General features: G+C 35.5%; 1 protein-coding gene and 1 long non-coding RNA gene across 2 annotated transcripts in view; both read right to left on the reverse strand.

The window, feature by feature from the left end:
• TRHDE (thyrotropin releasing hormone degrading enzyme) overlaps positions 1-26,539 on the reverse strand; it is a 406,810-nt gene that overhangs the window by 295,937 nt on the left and 84,334 nt on the right. Inside the window, exon 3 of the mRNA XM_003927810.4 lies at positions 503-629. Coding sequence (XP_003927859.2) covers positions 503-629 — 127 coding nt within the window. The remainder of the gene's footprint in view (positions 1-502; positions 630-26,539) is intronic.
• The window catches only part of LOC141585102 (uncharacterized), a 28,665-nt gene continuing 9,698 nt past the window's right edge, over positions 7,573-26,539 (reverse strand). The window contains exons 2-3 of the long non-coding RNA XR_012518411.1: positions 24,078-24,192; positions 7,573-17,007 (exon numbers count right to left, since the gene is read on the reverse strand). This is a non-coding gene — a long non-coding RNA (uncharacterized LOC141585102). The remainder of the gene's footprint in view (positions 17,008-24,077; positions 24,193-26,539) is intronic.

The following is a 26,539-nucleotide window of genomic DNA, read 5'->3' on the forward strand; positions in this document are numbered from 1 at the left end:
TTAAAAGGAGAAACAAATTAATGAAAGTCTTCTCCAAGTAAAATACTGAGTTGTTTTGGGAGTCATCAAGACCTAGTTTAAAATCCCAATCCCTTCACTTACTGGCTGTCTAGATGAATGGAAAACCCCCTGGGTCTTAACTCCCTTATATGGAAAACCTTCTAGTTGTGCCTACCCCTATGGTAGTGTTACTGATTTAATATCACGTTGGCAAGCACCCCTCCATAGTACATACTCAACAAATTTACAGATATTTGGTTTGTCTTTTGGAATCCTAAACTAACATAATGCCTTCTTAATTCCTATGAGTACTTACTGGCAAGACTCCAGAAACACTAAATCTTATTTTACCTCAAAAAAAGAAATTATTTTTTCATGCTTATCTTCTCTAAATATATAAATCTCAAAATTTTCATGCTTCTGGATGGCTCAAATAAACACATGAAGAAGAAATTCTACCTTCAAGGAGCCCTTCTAATAAAATAACCAAGAAAATTCTTACCTAGTTTTGGCAAGGAATAGGGCACTTTAAAGTAGTCTTCATAAAATTCTATTAATCTCTTTGTTATATGGAGAGCATAGTCCCCGGATCCTCTTCTGATAGCATCAGGTCTTGCATATAATCGTACCTAATTAAAAATATATATAAAAGTTACTTTAGCCTTTTAGCACGTGAGTTTTATCTTCCCTGCAAATACAAATCTACACAAATCACTTAGAATACTACAAAATTTAAACAGGATTCTTGTTCATATGCTATAGCAAAGCACGCTGTGGCTAAAAGAACCAATCTTAAACAAATGAAGTAATTGAAGTAACTAAGTAGAGCAAGTCACAATTTCCTCGCTTTACAAGATGACACTGAGAAGATTTACACACCTTGCATCAAAATAAATATTCAAAGTTATCATTTACATGTGCTTGCTAGAGATAGGAAGGTACAGTGGATTAGTATAATGGGTCCCTGACTATGCTGAAAGTAGGCAGGGTATGGTGACTTGGCAGGAGAGAAAATTCATGGTTTGTTAAAGACAGGTTGTGTACCAAGCTTCCAAAGTATTACACCCTGAGAAAAATGTTTATATAATTTATGCTTCCTTCTTTTCTTTAGAATCAACTTTCTTTATTCCCAAAATGCAAAGTAGGGATAGAAAACTTTTTATGTACACAGCAACAATTCTGGAAGGCTTTCTGCAACTGCTCCTGGCTTCAAACTCAGCAGAAGTAATTCATATTTCTAACACAATCCAGATATTTAATATTGATTTTTAAACCAAGCATCATATATTATCTAGTCCTTGGCCCAAAAAAAAAAATTAAAAAAAAAAAAAAGCCTAAAGCAAGTAACGTCAAACTGAACAAAACTAACAATTGCATGGAAAAGGTTAAAATGAGATTAGTTTTCATAAAGCTTTCATAAAACTATCCAGCATCTTTCTTTCCAAAGGCTAAATCTCTTTTTCACAGATGTGGTTCCTAATCCTCATATCAATTCTGTGAATAAGAAATATATATTTTGTGGAGCAGTAGAGAGCGCAGTGGCTTGGGAGTTGAATTTTAGTCCTACTCTGCCACTAACCAAGCTGGGTGGTATTAAACAAATTACTTAATTTCTTTGGATCTCCAATATTCTCATTTATAAAATAAAAATGTTGGCCACCAGCTGGCTGGTAAAGTGCTTTCAGTTGTAAAACACATTACTTCCAACCCCATTTTACAGATAAGGGAATTTTTGTTCTTTTCAAATACATAGAAAAATAAATGGTTTACTCAGTATACAGAAGTGAATACTTACATTCAATTAAAAAAAAGAAAGTTGTACATATTATACATAATCTATTATGATGCATAATAAAAGTTGATTATATGATTCATTCTTTATTATCTCTGCCTAAGAAGAGAGAACAGAAATGTTTGTAATCAAAAAGAGTAGAAGTTAAGGAAAAAACATTCTGACCACATGTGCCAAAGACTTGTAATGCAATATGTTATTTACTGAATTCTGTAACAATTACTTACTGAAATTGTAAAGCTATTTTCCTACCCACAACTAAATGAAATTAGTCTACATTCACCAACATTTTGAGCTGGCAGTATCAGAAAACCAAAAACTATCAGAAGAGACTATCTACAACAGTAGAACTTGGCACTCTTAAAAATTCAGTGGTTAGGATCTCCTACCCCTGACAATAACTGTTAATAAACATACAATATCTGAAGTAAAGTTTCCAGGAAGCACGTATTTCAAAAAGGATGAGTGTATAAGAGATTTAATAAAGAAGTTCTCTAAGAAGAAACTTACAGGGGAATGGGGGAAGCAGGATAATGGAGGATAATAAGCCAAGCAAAAGTGCAATTTCGGGTGAAGTCCTGGACTTAGCCTGATCCACAGGAGCTCTGGAGTGCGAATTACACTGGGGAGTTCACACTGCCTTGAAGCAAGAGAACTAGACTTCTATACTCTTACACCTTGTCACTGGCTACTGGTTATCAAAGGGAAGACATAAAACCCCAGGCACGTCTGGTTCTTGAGCATCTTGGTGATGCAGGTCTCACTGCCCAGGGACAGTCCTTTGGAGAAGGTGTCCTGTGTGAGCTGTTAGGAGCAAAGCAGTGGGAGCTAGAAGGTATGCATACCAAACAGGAAAAAGAATCTAGTCTGTCTATGCATCAACCACATCCACAAGAGACAGTCTTCATTAATTTGTGCATTCATTCATTCAACAAATATTTATTTGGCACCCACCTTGTATCAGAGCCTGGACTAAGCATTTTTAATTTAGCAATGAAGAAGACATGCATTACTGAGATAAAAAGCAATGAAGATGCAATGACCATTATCAAAGACATTGTCATTTATTAAGTTAGATTGTAACCACAGATAATGATACCTGCCATATGAATGGTAAAACATAAATGTAAAATGGATACTGAGGAAGAATGGATAGCTTTCAAAAGGTTCTACATAAACTATCTAGTAGATTCATGTTAAAACCATAACCAGAACTACTCTAAAATTATATAGCAAATGTCACTGCTTTTAGTCTTAAGACACTTCCCTGTTGTTGGTGGAAATACGGCCATTCCCATCAATCAATCTTACCAGGTAGCCAAGTTATCTGTATGCCCAGACAAGAGAAACACAATTAAATTAATCTAGTTGTCAAGATTTGACAGAAATGATACAATTTGAACAGGAAGATAAAATATATACATGCTTGGCACAGTATCTTCATTCACTCATTCAAACCTTTATTATGTACCTGCTGTGTGCCAGGCATTGCACTAGGGAATAGAAATAGAACAATAAAATTCCTATCACAAAATGAACCAGACATTTATACTTACTGCTCTTAAGAGGTTCATAATGTGTAGAAAACAAATTAATTAACAACAAAAATACAATGTGAGAAATATAACAGTGTGCTGTCCCTTCCCCCCACCATTACAAAAGATGAACTGACTAAGCTCCTCTCCAAGGCTAAGCCCTTCACATTTAATCTCGTGCCATTTCAAAGACATAATTCTCCAAATTCCCCCCTTTATCTCCCACATCACCAATCTAAGCTCTCTTGACCACAGTTCCTCCAGCTATGGTTTACATACATGCTTTTTGAAAGTGTTTCCTGTATAGCCAGGGTGAACATTTCAGTCAACAGTCAAATCAAAACATATCTGAGAATACTTACAACCTGGGACAATAGGTGCAAATAGGGCGTTTGCCTATGTGTATATATTCCCTTTGTCTAGTCTCCCTTGAACTCATTGCAACAAGGTTTTCTTCCCATTACTCTACCAGAATGGTAGAGTAAAACATTATCCTTGTTTTCCCGCATTTCTCACACTCCATGTGCAGTTGATGAGCATATCCTACTGGCTCTACCTTTAAAAACACATCCAGAAGCCAACCACTTCTCACAACCTCACTACTACCACCCCGGTCCAAGCCTCCTCCATCTCTTGCCTGAATGACTGCTTTACTTTTCCTACAGATGTCTTGTCCCTTGCTCCCTTCAAGCTGGTATATATACAGAAATGAAAACTTTGTTAAAATGAGCATCAAATCATACACTCTTCTGCTTTTAATCCTTCAGAGGCTTCTCCTCTCACAGTAGAAACCCAGGTTTTTACAAGGGCCAAAAATGTCCTATGGAAATCTAGTCCCTTTTAGTTCTCTGGATTCATATTCTAGCACTTTGCTCCACACTAACTTCAATCTACTCATAACACTAGCTTCCTTGTCATTCCTCAAACATACCAGAGAGATTTTTTATCAAGCATATTGAGTTTGCCCCTACATAGCCCCATGGCTCAATCCTCCATCTTCTTTAGATACTTGTCCAAATCCCACACTTTCTGAAAATCATCATTCCCTCTGACCCCAGGACCCTCTATCTCCTTTTCTGGACTTACTGTTTCCTGAAGCACTTATCATCATTTAGCAAAATACATGTTTTATTTATTCATTTTGTTTCTTGCTACCATTTTTCCAGAATTTACATTGCATGAGGGCAAATACTTTAATCTATTACAGCAAGTCACATGAAAGACCCAGTTTTGTGAGTCAAAATATTTTGTTCATTTAGCCTCTCAAATGCCTGATACATACACCTTTGATGAATAAATGAACAAATGAGTGAATCTTACAGGTATGTATAGGTCCTAAAGAAGTAGGAAGTATGTAATAAGGACTCATCTTAGAGGAGGGGAAGTTTCAGCTGAATCTTAAAGAATAAGCTGGACATAGGAAGCTACCAAGAGGAGGATAATATACCAGACTAAAGTAACAATATATACTATGGCAAAGATTCTGACCAAACACTAAGTGACTTTAAAGGGATTACTGAATACTAGGGCATTATTTTAAAATGTGTGGGAATTGGCTGAATGCAGTGGTTCACACCTGTATCTCAGCACTTTGGGAGGCCAAGGCAGGTAGAATCACCTGAGGTCAGGAGTTCAAGACCAGCCTGGCCAACATGGCAAAACCTGTCTCTACCAAAAATACAAAAATTAGCTGGGCGTGGTGGTACATGCCTGTAATCTCAGCTACTTGGGAGGCTGAGGCAGGAGAACTGCTTGAATCCTGGAGGCAGAAGTTGCAGTGAGCAGAGATTGTACCATTACACTCCAGCCTTGGCGACAGAGCAAGACTCCATCTCAAAAAAAAAAAAAAAAAAAAAAAAAAACCGTGAGCATTCATAGAAGGATATTAAGCCAGAACATGAAAAAATTAGTTTCATATTTCAAAAAAATCACAACCATCTATACCAGGTGAACTGGGATATAGAAAGCTGCTTGTTAAAACTGCACGCAGAAAGACTAATTAGAAAAATGAGGAGATATATTGTGATAGGTGACACTAGAGAAGTAAAGAGAAGCTGCAAAACATATTACACAAGTGTCTGTAAACCAAATTGCAAAATACGAATTGAATACCGTCGGCACAAGCAAGTCATTTTAAGATTTTAATCCACAGAATGACATGATCAGAATTAGGTTTCAGCAGACACATTGGCTGCAGTGAAGATGATGGATTAGGAGGAAACAGAAACAAATAAAAGGACATGAGTTAGACTATCATAGAAGTCCAGGTGAAAGATGACAGTGGTTTGGACTGGAGAGATGGTAGTAGGAATGCAGAAAAATAGATGGATTTATTCAATCGGTCCTAATGCTAGTTGAACATGTCCTTTAGTTACGAAGTAAAGCCAATTGCAGTTGCATTTTTACTTAAAAACAATAATTCACCTTATCTGTACTACAGTATCTCATGCCAGTGACCTGCTGGAACACATGAGACCCAGTTGAATAAGTATGAGATAAGTCCAAAGTATTTTGCAAACTGAGTAATTCCTGTATGGTTGATTGAGTGAATTTTGTACAATAATTCATTTTATACAGTGAAAAAAATCACAGTTGTTTTCTTCTTTTAGAGTAACTAGGTCCTACTTAATCATAACATAGAGAGTAAATCTTCATAAATATAGTTATTACTCAAAAGCAATAAAATATAATTTTACTACACCTGCTTCTTTGTGGCATTTCCTGACATTCCATGATAAGAGCCCGGCTCTGAAACTGTAAATTGCTTACTAGGCTTTATCTCTTCCTCTACATAGCTTCTTCCAACAACTAATATGAACCAAACTCCCTGAATATTTAGTCCAGTGGAAAGGACATGACACTAGGGAAAGGCATGCAGGGACTGGGGGGTTAACTTTCTCACTAACTACTCTCTAGTGAGAGTCATTAACTTTTCTGGGACTCAGCTTAAAGTTCCTTTCAGGGGCTATAGCTTATTGTTATCTATTTATCATATTATGTCTGAGAGATTGGTGTGTCATAGAAATATACCAAAATTATTCTCATTTAGTCTGCATTTATTCTGAACAAACAATAATTCAAAGGTTTTTTTTTTTCTTCACACAGTTTTACTTCTTTACATTTTTTATTTCCCTTGAAAACACAAACCAACTGCGCAGCTACCTTTCTCTATCCTTTACTCCTGAGCATTCTTTGTTTTCCTGACTGGCCATGAACTTGGTACTGATAAATCAGAAATCACTGTAATAACCAATATGAAACAGAAGCTGGCTGTGGAAAAATATTCTTATGGCGCCACCCTGGTGGCAACACACCATAGTGATGAGCTAAGGTGGAGTGGACAGCTACAAATTTTTGATCCCTTAGAATAAAATGGGAGCTCCTATTGGTGTTTCCAGGGGACCTAGAGGCCTTTGCTCTGTAATTTCATGGACTCACTATAAATATGCTTATGTCATCTTGTTACAGAATTTTAAGTATTTTTATCATTGAAAGGAATCTTCAATCCCTTTAGTCATCTCACTTTCCCACAAGGCAAAGATGGCAATAAAGTTTCAGCTATCCTGACAATGTGGGTGGCTGCTTAGAGGACAAGTTGGGAAGAATCCTGAGACACATCTGGACTTGGCAGAAAAAAGTGCTGCAATCCGTGGAATGCTGGCTGTGTACGCAAGGGTAGGAAACAGAGTGCTGGTGCCAGATATTCAACACTATGAGGGTAGAATATTCTTGGGGAAGGTGTCAAAATGGAAGAGAACTTCAGATAGATTTGAATTATGTCTCATAGCTGTGCCATTTAGAAAAAGAACATCAAAGACTTTTAAAGGATTTCATCGATGAGACTTTATTTGTTCAGTTAATACTTAATAACGGTCTATTAAGAGTCAGGTCACTATTCACATGCTGAGTGTCCAAAGGTAAGCAAAAGACAAAAGCTCCCTTCTTTCAAGAAGCTTGAAATCCACTAGGGGAGACACAATAACATGGTCCTACAATTTAAAATAACAAAGTGGACCTAATTTACATGAGCTCTTCAGAAAAGTTTTCTCTAAAGAGATGATGTTGGCTATGCGGAACAACGTCAGAGTCCCATGAAAGTAAAGATGAGCAACTATTCAAATTCTTACATATAAAGTTCTACCTTTCATTATACTAAAATTTTTGAAAGGTAAAAATACATAGATAATTGCAATATAATGCAAAAAATATAAGAAGATATATTCAGTTGTCAGAAATGTTGTGAAATCTTCTACTAAATAAATTTAGGGACTATCTTCTAATAATTTAATGTACCTTACAGACTTTTTAAGTTTATCATCATAAACTACCCAGAGTTAGCAATAAATTCTGATTTTGTTAGGAATTTGAAAATATTTTCTAGTCATTGATTCTCTTTCAAGGGAGTGAAACTAAATCTCTCTGTCTAAAGCCTTTCTTCCAGACTGTATTAATTATTTGTTGTTTAAAAATGAGTTGTGGTAACTGTTACATAATTATGTGAAACAGTGTATAGTTACACCACACACTCAAGAAAAAGAAAAAACATTTACAACAGTAGTGCACCTGTTAAAGACTTATATAACATTTTCTCTAATTTGACATTTGTAATTTGGTACTTTAAGCTAAATAAACCTTTGACTTGCCAGAGTTATTCTCTGCGAAAATTTTACACTGCAAGAGTACATTAGAAACTTTGGAAGACACAGTAATTATTTCACAGCTTTAAAATACCACTAGTAACAATATATTTACTTTTCCTTTTGCCTACTGAAAAACTAGTCCCTTTCTTAAATAATTTCAAAACTACAATGCACTAAATTGCAGCCAGTAAAGATGAATTAATTCACCTATGTGAGTATAACTTGATTTGGGGGTTCGTCCTACAAATCTGGAAAACAGAACAATTCAGGGAAAAAGGAGCAGGTTGATACAAAGAGGAAAGGATGTTGTTGTAAACAAGAAACTAAAAACCCAGGAGTATTAGTCTTATTTACATTCAGAAGATAACTTTTTTTCTAAGCAAAAATGAAATAAATATACATGATAGTCTAACAGAACAGAGAACTCATGCCAAGATTCACATTCAGGAGCCAAAAAAACATAAAGAGGAGGCTGGACGGAGGAAGGAGAAGGCACTGGCCCCACAGTAGCATGTGGCGGAGGTCTCGACCTCTCTTATGAAGACTAGACATGGATTTGAGGAGCTGAGAGCCACTGCAGTGTTGAGGAGTTGAGGCAGAGTGACATGATTGAAAACAACAAGGGAGATTATTTAGGCAACAGAACCTAAGAGGCATCGAGACAAGGCCAGTGAGTAGAAAAGCATAATATTACAGGTGAGGAATTTGTTCTGTGATTTTTTTTTAGCAAGAACAGTCAGTAATAGGCACTCTCCATCACCATAGTCAAGGAGCTCATTCCGAGGAGGAGGAGAATGTACAATTGGTGATGGATGGGGAATAAAATCTCAGTGCTAAGAATGAGATACATGATAATATGAAAACCACAACTACCTCAAAACCTATCAGTCTAAAACAAACACTTTGCAGACAGAAATATCAGAGCCTTTTGGTAAATCTCACCAAGAATCTGTACCACAGATACATATAATAGATATAATAGGTATTTTGAGAACAATTATTTAGACTTCCTTACTGAGGTCAAAAATCAGCCTTATACTAAATTTTGCACTATAGCAAACACTGTTATAAGGTAAATCCAGAGTATTGTCATTAATCAAGTTGCTCTAATGGCCTATCCCTGCTTATACTTCCCCTTTCCCTCTTTATAGAATTTTACTAAAAATTCATTAAGAAAAACACTTAAGAATTCTGAAACAGGTTTGCTACATACTACGTGGTTCTTCCTGGGCCCTGTGGCCCTTATTTAATAGGTGTGTAGGCTCCTTATACTTAAAGTGTGTTTGGCTCATCTTTCTACAGGACTTTAAGTTTCTTAATCATTGGGTCTGTCTTTCCTTTTCACTCCTTACGATGTCTAATACAATGCCTTGCACCCAATAGGGATTGACAACATGTTTCTGACTCCCATAAAATGGCAATAAACTTTGAAGGTCCTTGTCCACTCTAGTTCTAAAATGTTGCTATAATAGATTGATTACATCTTCCAACTGCATTTTGCTTCAGGCAAGGAAATTAGCACTGTGGCAAACTGTACAGTCTCTTCTTGTAAATCACTTCACATTACTTACTACGCTGTGGAATTCACAAGTTTAAGTTACAGGGACTTCTTTGGAAGGGCAGGATTTTGCTATATTCACACTGATATTGTCACATTTTTCTAAATATGTGGTGGGCTAAATGATGACCCCCAAAGATAGCTACATCTTAATGTTACCTTCTACAGCAAAAGGGACTTTGCAAGTGTGATTAAGAGATTTCTGGATTACTGGAGATTATCCTGGATTATCCAAGTAGTTCTGAAGTGTAATCACACTTTGGAAATGTCATTATAAGAGGGAGGGAGAAAGATTTTGGACCACAGAAGAGGAGAAGGCAATATAATGGCAGAAGCCGAGAGAAACGAGAAGATGCAAAGATGGAGAAAGGAGCCACAGGCCAGGGAAGGCAACGCATGAAGCATTAGAAGCTGGAAAGACCACCCTATAGAACCTCCACAGGGCCAGCCCTGCACAGTCCTTGCTTTAGCACCATAAAACTCAGAGTGGATTTCTAATCTCCAGAACAGTAAGATAATAAATTTGTGTTGCATTAAGCCACTGAATTGCAAAGTTTATTACAGCTAAAATAGGAAACTAATATATTACACCTTCTTATCTTCTTGCCAGTTAATTCACTGCTTCATATTAGATTTTCAACTTCCTGTGGGAACACAGCGTGTGTTCATTTTTGTGCTCCTCTCTTTATTGTAGGTATAATTCTTTACAGCTTTCAAACTGCTAACTTTAGTACACCTGTATTACTCACCTGTATTATTACCAAACTTGCAATACATTAATACATGTAAATGGTACACAGAAAAATGAAATAATTTTAAAAAGTTAAACTCATCTATAGTGCTTTTTCTCCAAATGTTGTCCCCCAATATTTGCATCAGAATCACCAAAGGTCATTGTTTGAAACTCAGATTCCTGGGCCCCCACCACACCACAAGTTCTGAATCCTTTCTCCCAGGTGGGACCCTGCATTGAACAAACTCACAGTTGAATCATATATATTCTAAAGTTGAAGAACCACTGGATTAGAGTCACCTGAAGAAGGTTTTGTTCATTTAGCCCCACAACAAGCAAACCTCAAAGCTTGAAAGAAATATTTAGCAAAAGCCTAACAGGAAAAAATATGTATCATGTTTTCTTAAATCTATTTCAACATCAGAGTATTCAATAAAAATACAGTCAACACGGCTGTTATTATTTTTAACTCTAATGACTAATCTTTCTGCTGCACATAAGCAATAAACAACAGATAAGTCAGATCCAATGTTTGGGAATCAGAAAAAGTTGTTTAATTCTGTCACAGCCCACAGATAAAACGGTAGCATTTAATCCCTCTGAAATAGAGTACCTCTTTTGTAGCAAACGGAATTGCACTTTGTGGTTGTTGGTTTGTTTGTTTTTAAAGTGAGAGAATAAATTTAAAGAATTTCCTTATTAAGCTATCTATTTTATGCCTGATCAAACTTCTTCAGCAAGACTGACAGCCAAGTTCGTCTATTTGTAAATACAGGGGCCGAATGCTGAGTTGAATTCAGTATCAACTCAGTTTGGCCCATCAGTCCTTTGATTCCTTGATTTCCAGCTGCCTGCTGACCTCACTTTGACATATACCATCTTCCCCTCTAAATCAACACCAGGCAGTTCAAGCACAGCATTCTGTCTTCACCGATTATCTCTCCTGCATCTTTTAATGATCCAGGCATCCCTCTGTCCTCCAGAGTAAGAACCTTCAGATTCATTTGCTGTTCATTCATTTTACAAATATTTATTAAGAGGCTACCCTGTCCCAGAACTTCTCCTAGGTGCTGAAGACATAGAGTGAACCAAACGAGTAGAAATTCTACTGTGGAAAGCTTACATTCTCATAGGAAAGAGAGGTAATAGCCAAATAAATACAATTTATAGAATGTTAATTACTAAGTTTTCAACATAAAAATAAAGCGGATAAGGGAATTAAGACATGTCCAATGCCAAGGAAAGCATCACTCAGAAGATACTTGAGGAAAAATATAAAGTGAGGACGTAACACTGATACAGGTTTCTGAGGGGAATGAATTCCAAGAACAGCCACTTATCCATGTCCTTAAAATCTTGACTGTATCAATTCTCATACCTTTTCATTCAACTCTTTTACTAAATAAATTATAAAACACCTACTCATATAGAGAAGTACAAAGAATAATATAACATTGCTCTTATACCTCAAACAGATTTAATGTTGATATTTTCCACATATGCTTTGGATATTTTTTATCTTTTACACTTTATTGTGTCTTTCCAACAACTCTATGAAATATTACTATTGGCATTTATAGATAATGCATGTCAGAGTACAAAATCTGATCTTTTATTCAGTTTGACACATCAATTTTGTTAAAATATCTGAACTTTTACCTCCAAAGCATATAATTTTAACAAAACACATGAATAAATTCTATGGAATTTTTTTAAAATGGTAAAATTAATGTTCTTCTAAAAGGTCTGAAGGACAGACAAAAAAAGAGCTTTAGAGAGCAATTCCACAGAAGAATTAACAAAGAAGTAAAAGGAGAAACAGACAGTAATATACACAAATTATCCTCAGCAAACTAGTGCAAGTACAGAAAACCAAACACTGCATGTTCTCACTTATAAGTGGGAGGCGAACAATGAGAACATATGGACACAGGAAGGGAACAACACACAATAGGGCTTGTGGTGGGGATCGGGGAAGGGAGAGCATCAGGATAAATAGCTAACGCATACAGGGTTTAATACCTAGGTGATGGGTTGATAAGTGCAGCAAACCACCACCATGGCACACGTTTACCTATGTAAGAAACCTGCACATGTACCCCAGAACGTTAAATTAAATTTAAAAAATATGTAAAATATTATAACTACAACACACTCCTTTCATCTTATTCCCATTCCCTCTGCTCTATAATTACCCATGGCCATGAAGTATCGGCTTCCACTATCAACTGTACAGTATATTTTCAATGCATTTTATATTTGCCTTTTACTCAGCTTTACTTGCTATTACCTATTTCTCTTCAAAAGGGTTGTACCAATTTACATCTTTCCAGTACAAGCCCTGCTTCCTCACATCTTCACCAAAATTCTATTTTGAGATTTTTGTTAAACAATAGGTATGAAATAGTCTTCCATTGTTAGTTGTAATTTGCATATTTCTGATTATGGTAAGGTCGGGCATCACTTTGTATGTTTATTAGCTCTTAATTTTTTCTCTTCTGCAAACTGCCTTGTTCTGCAAACTGCCTATTTTACCTGTCTATTCTACCACTGGATCATTTATCTTTTTCTTAGGATTTGTAGAAATTCTTGTATATCCTGGATGGTAATCATTTGTCAATGTGCAATTTGCAAAAATCTTCTCCCAGTCTATGACAGTCTTGTACATTACGGCCTTGATCAAACAGAAATTTTTACTTTGGAAGTAGTCAGACATCAAAATGTTCTCTTTAGGGTTTGTACTTTCTGGGTCTTTTTAAAGAAATCATTCATTGCCCTCGAGGTCAAACGTTTGTTTTCGTCTAAAAGTTTAAGACTTTTGTTTTTCAAAGTCAGGGCTTCCATTCATGTGGAATGTATTACATAGGGATCTCATTTTACTTTTTCTGTGTGGATAATCAATTGTCTCAGTACTATTTATTGAATGATCTTGCCTTTCCCACTGACTTATAATGCCCTTCTTGCACATATCGAGTTCTCATATATACTGGGCTCTTCATAGTTTCCTAATGGCTAGTCAGTCTCTCACGGTGCCAATACCAGATTCTGTAATCACTAAAACCAAGCAATAAATCCCAAAGCTTCATAAGACCAAAACCCTCTCCTTATTCTTTTTCAAAATGTCATTATTTTCTATGAATTTTAGGATAATTTTCCACACTTGTACACAAAATCTTACTGTAAATGTTGCTAGCATTGCACTGGATTTACATAACGACTTGATACCTTTAAAATAGTAGATCTTAGCATTTATCCCCTTGAATAAGATCTCTTATTTCAGTCTTTGACCCATTTCTAACTTTTACAATTTCCTGTGTATAAGCCTTGCACAACTTCTATTAGATTTGCTTTTAGATACCTTATGGTTTGTTGTTACTGTAAATGGGATTTGAAAAATCATATTTCTAATCTATTGTTTCTGATATTAGCTATCTATTGATTTTTCTAAAGTGACTTTGAAACAAGTCAACTTTCTCAATTAATTCAAATAGTTTTTCTATGTTGTTTTGTATTTGCTTGTCTCAGTCAGGATTTCTAGAACAATGTCAAATAGGAACCACGGAAGATGCTACCCTTATCATATTTCTGGCTTTATTCAAAATGCTTTTACTGTTTCACTATCAACTACAATTCTTGCTGGCAAGATAAGGAAGTTCCCTTCAATCATTGTTTGTCAAGAATTGTATCATGAATAGTGTTGGATTTTTCTAAGAGTTTCTTCACCTCCATTCAGATATGTTGTTTTGTGTGTGTGTGTGTGTGTGTGTGTGTGTGTGTGTGTGTGTGATCTGAACTGGTCACAAGGTAGTAGTAATAAGTTTTCTAGTGTCAAATTGTTTGCTTTCCTGGGGAGGTGGGAGTAAAGTACATGTACTTAGTCATGTTAGGAAGCTCTCTTCTTTTGTTTAAGATAAAATTTAACTTTTCCTAAAGTGTTGGTTAAACATACCTAAACATACCTATAAAATTGTAAGAACTTGGTGGTTCTTTTTTGTAGAGGAGATGGTAGTGAGTTTTGACAACTGATTCAGTATCTTTAAGGTTCTTGATTACTTACAGTTGTCTTTAAAATTACGCATTTCATCTAAGTTTTATAAGCATGAGTAGGAAATTCTTCATAATACTCTCTATTTCTAAAATCTCTCCCTTATCTATAATTACATTCAGTTCTAACAATATTTGTACCTTTTCTCTTTTTCCATTAAGATTGTCAGAGGTAGGTCTTGTCTTTTCAAATAATTCTCTTTTGGCTCAGCTGAGCCTTTCTAGTATTCCTTTAGCTTTTATTTCATTAATGTCTAATCTTATCTCAATTATTTTCTCTCTGATTTCACTGTACAGTTGATCCCTGAGCAATGTGGTGGTTAGGGGTGCTGGCCACACACAATAAAAAACCCATGTATAACTTTTAGTTATCCCAAAACTTAACTACGAATAGCCTATTGTCAACCACCTCACTGATAACACAGTTGATTTACACTAATGTTGTATGTCCAGTATATTCTACATTGTATTCTTACAATAAAGCAAGGTAGACAAAAGAAAATGTTATTAATAAAATCATGAAGGATAGAAAATACATTTACTATTTATTTAGTGGAAGTAGATCATCATGAAGTTCTTTCAGACACATTGTCTTCCTGCTGAGTAAACTGAGGAGAAGAAAGAGGAGGGGTGGATCTTGCTGTCTCAGGGGTGGGAGAGGCAGAAGAAAATTCATGTATAAGGAAAGCTGTGCAGTTCAAACCCATATTCAAGAGTCAAATGTATTCTGCTATTTCCCTAAACTCTTCAATAAAGTGATCACCTGATAATTTTAAATCATTCATGTTTTAACAAAGACCTTTTAAACTGTATCTTTACAGTGATCTTTTACACTATATCCTATACATCCCTCCTAAGTACTGTTTTAGTTGCATTCCACAAAATTTAATCAGCAGTGTTCTTACTTTTCATTAATTTTTAAATATTTCATAACTTTCCATTTGATTCATAAATTATTTAGAAGTTTAACTTTCTAATGTTGTAATTTTTCAGTTATCTTTTTAGTATTGAGATCTAACTTTATTGCCAAAAGCATGGTCTCTTTGTTACTGATTCTTGGTATTTATTTTTGTGAAAATACATTTTATTGTGTATATTTAAGCTATACATAATGTACATCATTACTATAGTAAAGTAGTAACTATAGCAGAATAAAGTAACATAGTCATCATTTCACAGTTACCTATTTTTCCCTTTTGACAAGAGAAACTATAATCCACTTGTTTAGAGGAATACCAAGTAAGATTTACACTCTAGTGGTCATTGCAGCACTACTCACAATAGCCAAGACATGGAAACAACCTTGGTGTCCATCAATGGATGAATGCATAAAGAAACTGTGGCTCGTATATACAATGAAATATTATTCAGTTTTTAAAAGGGAGAAGAACCTGCCATTTGCCACAACATGGATGGACCTAGAGAACATTACGTTAAGTAAGCCAGACACAGAAAGAAAAATATTGCCTAATATCACTTATATGTGGAATTTAAAAAATTAAATATATAGAGATAGAAAATAAAACAGAGTTACCAGTGTTGGGGTAAAGGGAAATGAATATATGTAGGTCAAAATTTACAAAGTAGCAAATATATAGAATGAACAAGTCAGAAGATCCTGGTATTTCTTAAGTATTTCTTTTTGTGGACTAGTATTTGGTGAATTTTGTAAGTAATAGGTATTGCTTAGGATTGCCTTGGCTACTCAGTCTCCTTTTTTGGTTCCATATGAATTTTAAAATAATATTTTCTAGTTCTGTGAAGAACATTGTTGGTAGTTTGATGGGAATAGAATTGTATCTGTAAATTGCTTTGGGTTCTATCTGGTTGCTTTATTTAAACATATTAAAAAAAAAGGTTTTTTAAGTATACCTAAAAGTTTTAAGTATACCTAAAAGCAGAGAGAACTGAAGACAGATTCAACAACTATCAAGAATATGCTTCATCTGTTTTGCTTAATTGTCTAAAGGAAATCACAGATATTATGTCATTTTATCCATATTATATGCATTTCCAAAAAATAAAGATATTTTCTTATATAACCACAATGTTATTATCTACCTAACAAAATGATCGCTGGATGACTGGTAGGTTTTCTCTTTGTTCTTGGTGTTTCATAGTTTCGCCATGATATTTCTAAATGTGGCTTTGTTTTTACTTATCCTGCTCAGGTCATTCTTGCTCTGACCCTCTCCTTCACCAAACCACCCCAAATCCAATCCATCACCAAGCCCTTTTAATTTGACTTCTTTAAGAAATTTTTAATCCATCATTTTTCTCTGCATCCACTACCATCCTAGTCAAATGACTTCATCTTTCACACAGACTGCTGTAAACCTCATAACCTCCAACATCCATTTCTTCCTGCCTACATCCACTTTTCACAATGTAGCCAGATTTTTTAAAAACTTTTAAGTTCAGGGATACATGTGCAGGCTTATTATATAGGTAAACTCATGTAACAGGGGTCTGTAATACAGATTATTTTGTCAGCCAGGTATTAAGCCTAGTACCCATTAGTTATTTTTCTCCTCTCCTTTCTCCCACCCTCCACCCTCAGTAAACTCAGTGTCTGTTACTCACCTCTTTGTGTTCATGTTTTTTTGTCATTTAGCTCCCACTTTCAAGTGAGAACATGTGGCATTTGGTTTTCTGTTCCTGAATTAGTTTTCTAAGAATGATGGCCTCCAGCTCCAAACATGTTCCTGCAAAGGACATAATCTCATTCTTTTTTATGGCTGTGTAATATTCCATAGTGAGTATGTACTACATTCTCTTTATCCAGTCTACCACTGATGGGCATTTAGATTGATCCCAGGTCTTTCTTATTGGAAACAGTGCTGCAAGGAACATTCCCGTACATGTGTCTTTATGGTAGAACGACTTACATAACTTTGGGTATACACCCAGTAATGAGATTGCTGGATTGAATGGGAATTCTGTTTTTAGCTCTTTGGGGAATTGTCACACTGTTCTCCACAATAGCTGCTTACTCCATCAACACTGTATAAGCATTCCCTTTTCTCTTAAACCTCACCACACATTATTTTTTGACTTTTGAATAATAGCCATTCTGGCTGGTGTGAAATGGTATTCTCATTTTGGTTTTGGTTTGCATTTCTCTAATGACCAACTACATTGAGCTTATTTCCATATGCTTCTTGGCCACATGTATGCCTTCCTTTGAAAAGTCTCTGTTCATGTCCTTTGTCCTCTTTTTAATGGGTTGTTTTCTCCTGTAAATTTAAGTTCCTTAAAGATACCGGATATTAGACTTTTGTCAGATGCATAGTTTGCAAATATTTTCTCCCATTCTGTAGGTTGTCTGTTTACTCTGTTGATAGTTTCTTTTACTGTACAGAAGCTCTTAAGTTTAATAAGTTTCTATTTGTCAATTTTTGCTTTTGTTGTGATTGTTTTTGGTGTCTTTGTCATGAAATCTCTGCCAGTTCTTTTTTTCTTTTTTGCAATGGAGCATCGGTCTGTCACCCAGGCTGGAGTGCAGTGGTGCAATCTTGGTTCACTGCAACCTCCGCTTCCTGGGTTCAAGTGATTCTCCTGTCTCAGCCTCCTGAGTAGCCAGGATTACAGGTGTGTGCCACCACACCCAGCTAGTTTTTGTACTTTTAGTAGAGGCGGGGTTTCACTACATTGGTCAGGGTGGTCTCAAACTCCTGACCTCATGATCCATCTGCCTCAGACTCCCAAAGTGCTGGAATTACAGGCATGAGCCACTGCACCTGGCCTGCTATTTTTTATGTGCAGAATGGTATTGCCTAGGTTGTCCTTTTGGGTTTTGAAGGTTCTTTTTAGAAGGCAATTGTTTCATGTAGCCTCCATCTTAAAACCTTTATTTGCTTTAAGGAAAAGGGCCTACAAGGTTTGCATGATCAGTCTAACCAGCAGTGGATACACTGTTTGTTTAATCTTGAACATCTTCTCCAACTACAACTCTCCACAGACCCCAACCACTTCTGAATTAACTTTTACTAGCCTTCAAATTTCTCACCCCTATTTCAGAGAAACCATCCTTGGAATCCAAATGTAGATCAAGGCTTTTGTTTCATTATTTTTCCATAATTTTTCATAAGAAATACTTGGCACAGTAGCAATTTTGCACCTTCCTTTTTGTTGTGTGATTATTTGAATAAGATTATTCTCCCCAGGAGACTAAGAAGTCCCACCCTGTATTCACCACATCTAGAAGAGGAATTGACACAAAGCAGGAACTCAATAAATATTGTCAAAATGACAATTAAGAAATGAATAAGCATTTATTAATTCTTCCTCTGTGCTTCCACTCTACTCTTGAGATTCCTATCTCATAGCACTTATCATATTTGGCATGATTAACAGTTTTTCACTCAGTCTCCCCAAATAGATTACAGCACCTCTGGGCAAAGAATGTATCTGATTCACTTTTGTACTTACAACTAGACAACTGACCTAGTGTCTACACACACACACACACAAACACACACACAGATAACTATGTATATGCATATTATATATTATCTATAATATATATTATGTATATATAAAATGAGAAAATAGGTATGTATTTTATATACATATTATAAAATTGTTAAAAATTATTTTTTAAAATTATTATATAAAATTAAAAATTGGGAAAGGTCATCAGACACTAGTTTTGTTTGGATCTCATATTTGAGTTCATCATTCTTAATTTATACATTCATTTTTCATTCCCATTTTACTTACTAGAACACCTGCTATGCCCTAGGCATCCATTTAGGAACTCAGGATACAGCAATAAATAAAGCCAAATTTTTGCCCACATTAAGATCATGCTATGCTATACTTTTACCAGTGGTCTGTGAAAGTTTCCTCTTCTGTTTTGGATTTTTATTCTTACTATTGTTTTCCCTTTTATTCCCGATTCCCAAGACCATTGTTCTCTCCTTATTAGTAACTACTCTTCTATACTTTCTATTCATCAATCGTATCTGTTTATACATGTAAGAATAACCAGAAAAACATACTGTATTTTGTATTTTAGATTTTTTAAATAAATGGTATTACATTATAATGTCATTTTCTTCTTTACTTTTATTATTTGTTCATTTGACTAATTTTGAGATCTATCACATTTCTACATGTAAAATCCAGTGAATTTCCTTTGAGTATTCCATAGTATACTATCCTATGAATATAACAAGGATCCATTTCACCACATCCCAACTTGATGTAATAAGCATACAAGTGCACATCTCCATGTGCATCATATTGAGAGTTTCTCTCAAGCACATGCCCAAGAGTTGAACTGCCCTGACATCAGGATTAGCATACCCAGTTTCCATAAGATCTACAAGAAGCTCTCTGAAATGACCACACCACTTTACATACCCATCAATAGTAGAAAAGGTCTCCCCTTACCTCTACATTCTCCCCGGCATTTGTAATTATCAAAATTTCCCATTTTTGCAAATTTGATTATGGTAAGGTATTATTTTGTTATTATATAAATATATATTTTTCTAATAATTAGTGAGATGAGTGTCCATATACATGTAAGAGGTTCTTAAACAGATTTCCATTTATATCCAAGTAGTCATGAGTATATTAACTGCTCTGTGACTCAAAGCAGTTTTGTTTGGATCCCAGGTAGATGAATCTTTCACTTCCTTTGTAACATAGGAATGACTAGTACTTCTCCTGTGATGAATTAAGTCATTAAAAAATTAGCCACCAAGAACAAAATCTGTGACAAGAATATGCTTAATAAATGTTAGCTATCATTATCTTTTATTATATTTTTTACTTTCCTTTTTCATTCAAATGGCCTCTTCTATAAATTGCCCATTTATATCCTTCAACCACTTTTCTTCCGTATTTCCTATATATTCCTTTCTAGTTTCCATGAGCTTCTTGTATATTCTGGGTATTAAACCACTACAAATGCTTCCATATGAATAAATGAATGAGTGATCACAAATTAAATACTTCAGTTTTGTTTTACAAAACTCCTGACTGTTTGCTCTTTCTGCTCACTGCCTTGCTAGGTCATTTTTGTGAACATAATTTTGAATGTCAACGTATTTTTAATCTGATCAATACATTTTAAATAAAATTTAATTTATATTCCATTTTCCTATGTCTACAGCACAAATCTACAAGTGTGGGTGAAAAACAAATCCTATTTCCAAACTGGAAAAATTAAATAATTGTATCTATGGTTTCACTGGGTAATTTCTTAAAGAAAAGAAGCAGAAACAAGTACTGCTTTTTTAAAAGAAAAAAAAAGCACAGAAGAGGTACAGATTCTGTCAAATTTTCTCAGAGACAAGTACTTCATCTCAATTTCAAAGTCATTATAATTTGATCTTTAAAACAGGCTGCCCAGTGTAATTTTCTGCAAGATTCTCAGAGGAACTATTTATCACTGTTAAAAGGCCATAGTTAATAGAATTCTTAGCAATCATTTATAAAACTACACAGAAAACCCTCAAAAACGTCATAATAGAGCACCAATAAGCATTTGATAAGAATCAGTGTTCAAAGGAAATCTATGTAATGAACACTAAACTTTGTGGACATTTTTCTAGTAACTCAGAACAACACAGAAATTGATAAAGTGCCCCACAAACTGCCTCGCCCAGATCTATAAATTTATAATTACTAGATTATATATTAAACATATATTCAAAAGTATTATCAACAGAAAAGTAACTGTCTTCATCTTGAAAAAGTTTATTTTATATAAAAATGGGGAAGTGGGAATCAGAGCTAAACTAGAAATACTAGTGATTGCCAGCCAGCACCACTTCGACATACCACTCAGATGGGTTTCTAATAAATGACTCTGTTCAACATTTTTAAATGACAAGGCCAGGTGATCTACACAAGAATTCACACATTGATAGAGAAGGCATCCTGGTGATCAACAACGTGTTTCTATCCGCATCCATAATATTCTAAGTAGGTAAACAGACACAATTAAGAAAATGCTGGCCAAATCTTTTTTTTTCCCCTCAACAAATTCCAAAGCTGATAAGCTGATTCACTCAGTCAATCATTCAATTTAAGCTTAACAAACATCTACTGAATTCTGGAGTTTACAAAAATGAGAAAAAAACTGACAACAACCCTATTACGACTAAGAAGAGGAGACAAACATTCATGTAAAAGTCACGCAAAGGTGCAATTACTCTGAAAGCCAGGCTCATGGTCAATGTTACAACAAGAGTCTATACTAAAATAATCTGACCTAGTCAGGAAGATCAGAGAAAACTTCCCTGAGTCAACATCTGCAGAAAAGAATGAGTTAAGCTGATAAGCAAATGAGTAGGGGGAAGCACATGTGCAAAACTCTAGGATATAAAAGAGAATAGTGAGTCCACAGCAATAGCTAGGATAAACAGAATAAAGAAGATGCAAGATAAACCTGGGAGAAAACGCATGTCCAGAATGGACCTAAATATATGGCTATCTTAAGTGTTAGTTATTTAAGTGCAATGGAAAGATATTGATGGGCTTCAGCAAAGGAGGATCTAATTTAGAGAATGAATTGGAAAGACAGCAAGAATGGAAACCAATTACAACGATGTTGCCATAGTCCAGCTGAGAGATAGTAGTAGCTTGGACCAGTTGGTAGTGATGAAGATGAAGAGAGGATCAGAAACTCCAGAGACAATGAAGAGGCAAAATCAATATGATAGGACAGGACAGGACAGGAGAGATGCAACGAATTCCTCTTTCATAACTTCTCCATGAATCTTTCTAGGCATTGTACTGCCTTCTCTATTATGGCTGCCAGTTGAGCACATCTCTGTATGTTAAAAGGAATCTGCTCTCTTGCAACTGCTGGAATATCCAATCAGAATTTTCCATGGATCCAGTAAAGAAATAGTTTCTACACCATTTGTGATACAGAACACTTTTAGTTCTGGATATTTTGTAATTTAAACTTTTGTAACATGGCAGAACTAATTTTGCAGACCAACATATGATTCTGTTTTAGCCTGTGGGACATCCAATATTTTCATTGTTGTTAACCTCATTTGTTTCTTCATCACATCTGATTATCACAAGCAGGATGCTTACTTCCCAGAGCTTTATTCTTATCTAAGAATTTGTTCCAGCTTATGAAGTATTTTATCTGTGAAACCCGAAGACGCTTAGAATTTTTTCTAACCTTTTTCTCTAGCTCTCCCATGTGTTGAATAAAGTGTATATGACAGAAACACAAACACATGTAAAGATTTTTGCTACAGTTTTTCCTTCACGTTCACAGTCAATTGCAGGCAACTGGCTAGTTCTACCTGGCTATGTTTGGATTCCTTTATTATAGACACTCATAGTAACATTGACCATGAACCTGTCTTTCAGAGTAATTGCACTTGTGGAATTTTTAAATGAATGTTTTCTCCCTTGCTAAGCCAAAACCACTAGGAAGGTTGTGAGTTTTGCCATGTCCTCTCTCAACTGGAGTATCAAGTTATTTGTTAATATCCATTCACATATCACAAAAACACTCCCAGTTTTAATCTTTAGAATATATCTGTAGCCCTATTTGTTCTATCAAGCCTCATTTTCCATAAGCAATTCTGGAAGGGAGTTCAGTACCTAGAAGATCAAAACCTAGGCAAGTAGAACAAGCCATCCCAACCACCTTCTGGAACTGGGGCCTATACATCAGCACAGGCAGGCGCTGTTTGAAAACACTGACATTGGTATCAATCTGTTACTCTGCCACTTACCAGCTATATGTCCATGGACAAGCTGTTTAACCTACCTGAGCCTCCATTTCTTACAAAAAAGAAGATTAAAATTTATTATGTTCTATATTACATTATGTAACATACTGAGATATATAGTACATAGAGGGCTTGCAACAGAGAGAAGCGTGGGAGCTATCATCGCCATTACTGCTGTCATCCTTATGTTTCTTACTTTCCTCCAGGCATGACCATGCTCCAAACGAGGAGGGATGCTTAGGAAGGAAAGTTTGTGCTAGTTGTCTCTGTCTCCTGGTATTTTGAAAGGTACAAGATTGAATAAGACATATAGCAATTAATAATAAATATTAAAACCTCAGTTTTATAAGTACAGCAAGAATACATGGAGATAGAGGAAGAGATGAAGTGATGCTAGCATATGTAGTTGTTGAGGAAAGTAGGTTACAGGAAGGAGTAAATTGTAGTTTTTAAGAAAAAAGGACATAGAATACAGAAAATGGTCTATAAAATGGTATAAACCATCAGTTGAAGAAAAGGACTGATATCACAGACTTGAATCCAGTACCTCTTTTATTTCATTATCTTTTAGATCTGTATAAGAACAAGCATATTCTGGCTTGTAATTAACAGCTATGGATAAGAAATGCATGACAGCTCTTCCCATTTTACAGATGAGGCAACTAAATCTCAAAAAAGTGTCTCATTTATAGTTATATATTTAGGAAATAACAGGGCAAGACCTAATCAGATTTTCTCACTTCGAAGTCCATGCTCTTTTTACTACACCAAAATCAATCACAAGGCCAAATGGTTTGGTCTTCTTTGACAAGAGTTGTAAACGCAATTAGTTACAGTCACAAAGCATCACCCTCAACAAAAAAACAAATATTGTTGGGCCTCAGGGTAAAGTAAGCAGGGTCTACTGCTCTGAACGCTGTAAAGGTGTGTATTTGTCTACAAGCCCCACCCCCCAAAAAAGGCAAAGGGACCTAAAAGCATGCCAACTACCTTTTAAAGAAATCCTTTTACTAGAGGTAAAACAGAAGGAAGAAAAACCAAACCATGTTCATACTCACTGTTTTCAAAGGCAACAAATAAAGTCCCTCTGATAGCAACATTGCTGGTGATATTTCTTTCAAGATTGTCATATAATATTTAAAATTTTCAGAAGCGTAAAGAACATCTATTTACCTAATAAAGGCAATTTTAAAAAGTCAGGCAGTTTAGAAATAAAACCACGTATTTCTATGATGATTCAGAATATTTGTATGAGCAAATGAATTCTGATCTATATGGTTAATATTTCTAGGAATGCAAAGATATTCATAGGAAAAATTGCAGAAATGCATGCTTAGCTAAACTCAACTTTATGTACGAGAAGTTACAAGTACGATATAAAATCCACAGTAGAAATGAAACAGGATTACATCACTTACAATTGCTAATATTAATGGACCAGAGGGAGACTACGTTCCTTCAAGCTAGAAACATGTCAGAGGGGAAAGACATACAGTTCAGCTTGAAAAAGCAAAATCCATTAACCATGAAATAGGGAAACAAAAATCAAACTTACCATATACCATATCTTACTGGAAAAAATCTATTAGCAAAATAAAAAGACCTCTACTAAACAAAAGATTTCCAGCTCAAAGAAAATGTAAAAATAAATGATTTCAAGTAAAGAAAAATTCCAGAAAATTTATATGGTTATTATTATGGCCATTTATATCCATCAAAGTACCAACATATTTCTCTGAATATATAGGTCTCAAAAGAATGCATATAGATTGGAGCACACAAAGGCATTTTTTAATTTAAGAAAATATTATGTTAGCTACCACAGATTTGAGGTGAAGCATTTCAAGTTTCTGTCTCTATTGTGAAATTACTCTCTAATAAAAAAGTCCTAGCTTCTCTGATAGGAAGAGTAAGGCAGAGATTTAACACCCTCAGCATACTTACATCAGTTAAGATTTATAACAGCTTCTTGAATAATCTTTTAAAAATATTTCACACCAGAAAAAGGAAAGATGGCCTGAATCAATTAGAGAGTTGCTCAAATAGCAAGACTCCCAGACGTACAAGATCAAGGCCACTGTCAGGGATCAAAGCGATTAACTGCCTCACCAGTGGTCCAGGGCGCTGCAGAAGAGATGTGGTGTAGCATGCACACACCGAGAATTAAGCCAGCGCACAGAGGCTTTCTATTGCTTTAATGGGATTAAAGAAAGAAAATCCAAGATGACTGACAGAAATATATTTAAAAATTGCTAAGAGAGTAAACTGTAAGTGTCCTCATCACAAAAAAGTATGTGAGGCAATGCATATGTTAAGTAGCATAATTTAGCCATTCCACAATGTGTGTATATATATATGAGTATATACATATATGTATATACATATGTACATACATCATGTTGTATGTCATAAATGCTGTATATACAATTTTTATTCATCAATTAAAATGTTTTTTAAAAGTTGAGCAACTACTTCAAGTGCAAATCCCTATCTTACACAAACAATAAAACCTATGTGTGGGTGGCCTTTTTTTTTTTTTTTGGAGACTGAGTTTCACTCTGTCACCCAAGCTAGAGTACAGTGGCACAATCTCAGCTCACTGCAACCTTCACCTCCTGGGTTCAAGCGATTCTCCTGTCTGAGCCTCCCAAGTAGCTGAGATCACAGGCGCATGCCACCATGCCCAGCTAATTTTTTGTATTTTTAGTAGAGACAGAGTTTTACCATGTTAGCCTGGATGGTCTCGATCTCCCGACCTCGTGATCTGCCTGCCTCGGCCTCCCAAATTCCTGGGATTACAGGCGTGAGCCACTGTACCTGGCCGTGGGTAGGCCTTATACAAGGGCCTTTAGTGATTTCCCCCTGCCTACTGGTATTCACACCCTTGTGTAATCCTCTTTTGAATGTCACCTGGGCCTGGTAATATGCTTCTAATGAATAAAATATGGCAAAAGTAATGAGAGGCCAATTCTAAGATTGGGTTAGACAAGACTATGATCCTCCCTTATGCTCTATCTTGTTATTCTAGCCTGTTAACTCTCATGAAGCCAGCTGTTGTGTTGTGAGTTTGAGTTGTGAGGGTAATTTGCCCTATGGAGAGGTTCACATGGCAAAGGACTCAGGGCAGCCTCCAGCCAATGCTAGCAAGAAACTGAAGCCCTCATTACAACAACCCACGAGGAACTGAATCCTGCCAAAACCCACAAGTAACTTAGAAGTGGCCCCACCTCCAATGGTGCCTTCAGATGACTGCAGCCCCTGCAAATATATTGATTGCAGCCTCATGAGAAACCCTGAGCCAGATAACCTAGCTAAACTGCATTTGGATTGCTCACTCACAGAAACAGTGAGACTGTAAACGCTGCTTTCTAAACCACTAAATTTTGAGATAGTCTGTTACATTACATAGTAGTAGATAATATACAATTTGTAATGAAAACAGCCTCCTAATTGATATTCATCTATGAATAAATACATTGCTGATTTTAGAATGCAAAGATTCTTGTCTCTACCCAAAATC

The sequence above is a fragment of the Saimiri boliviensis genome, chromosome 7 (assembly GCF_048565385.1).
Source record: "Saimiri boliviensis isolate mSaiBol1 chromosome 7, mSaiBol1.pri, whole genome shotgun sequence".
In the NCBI taxonomy this organism is placed as follows: Eukaryota; Metazoa; Chordata; class Mammalia; order Primates; family Cebidae; genus Saimiri; species Saimiri boliviensis.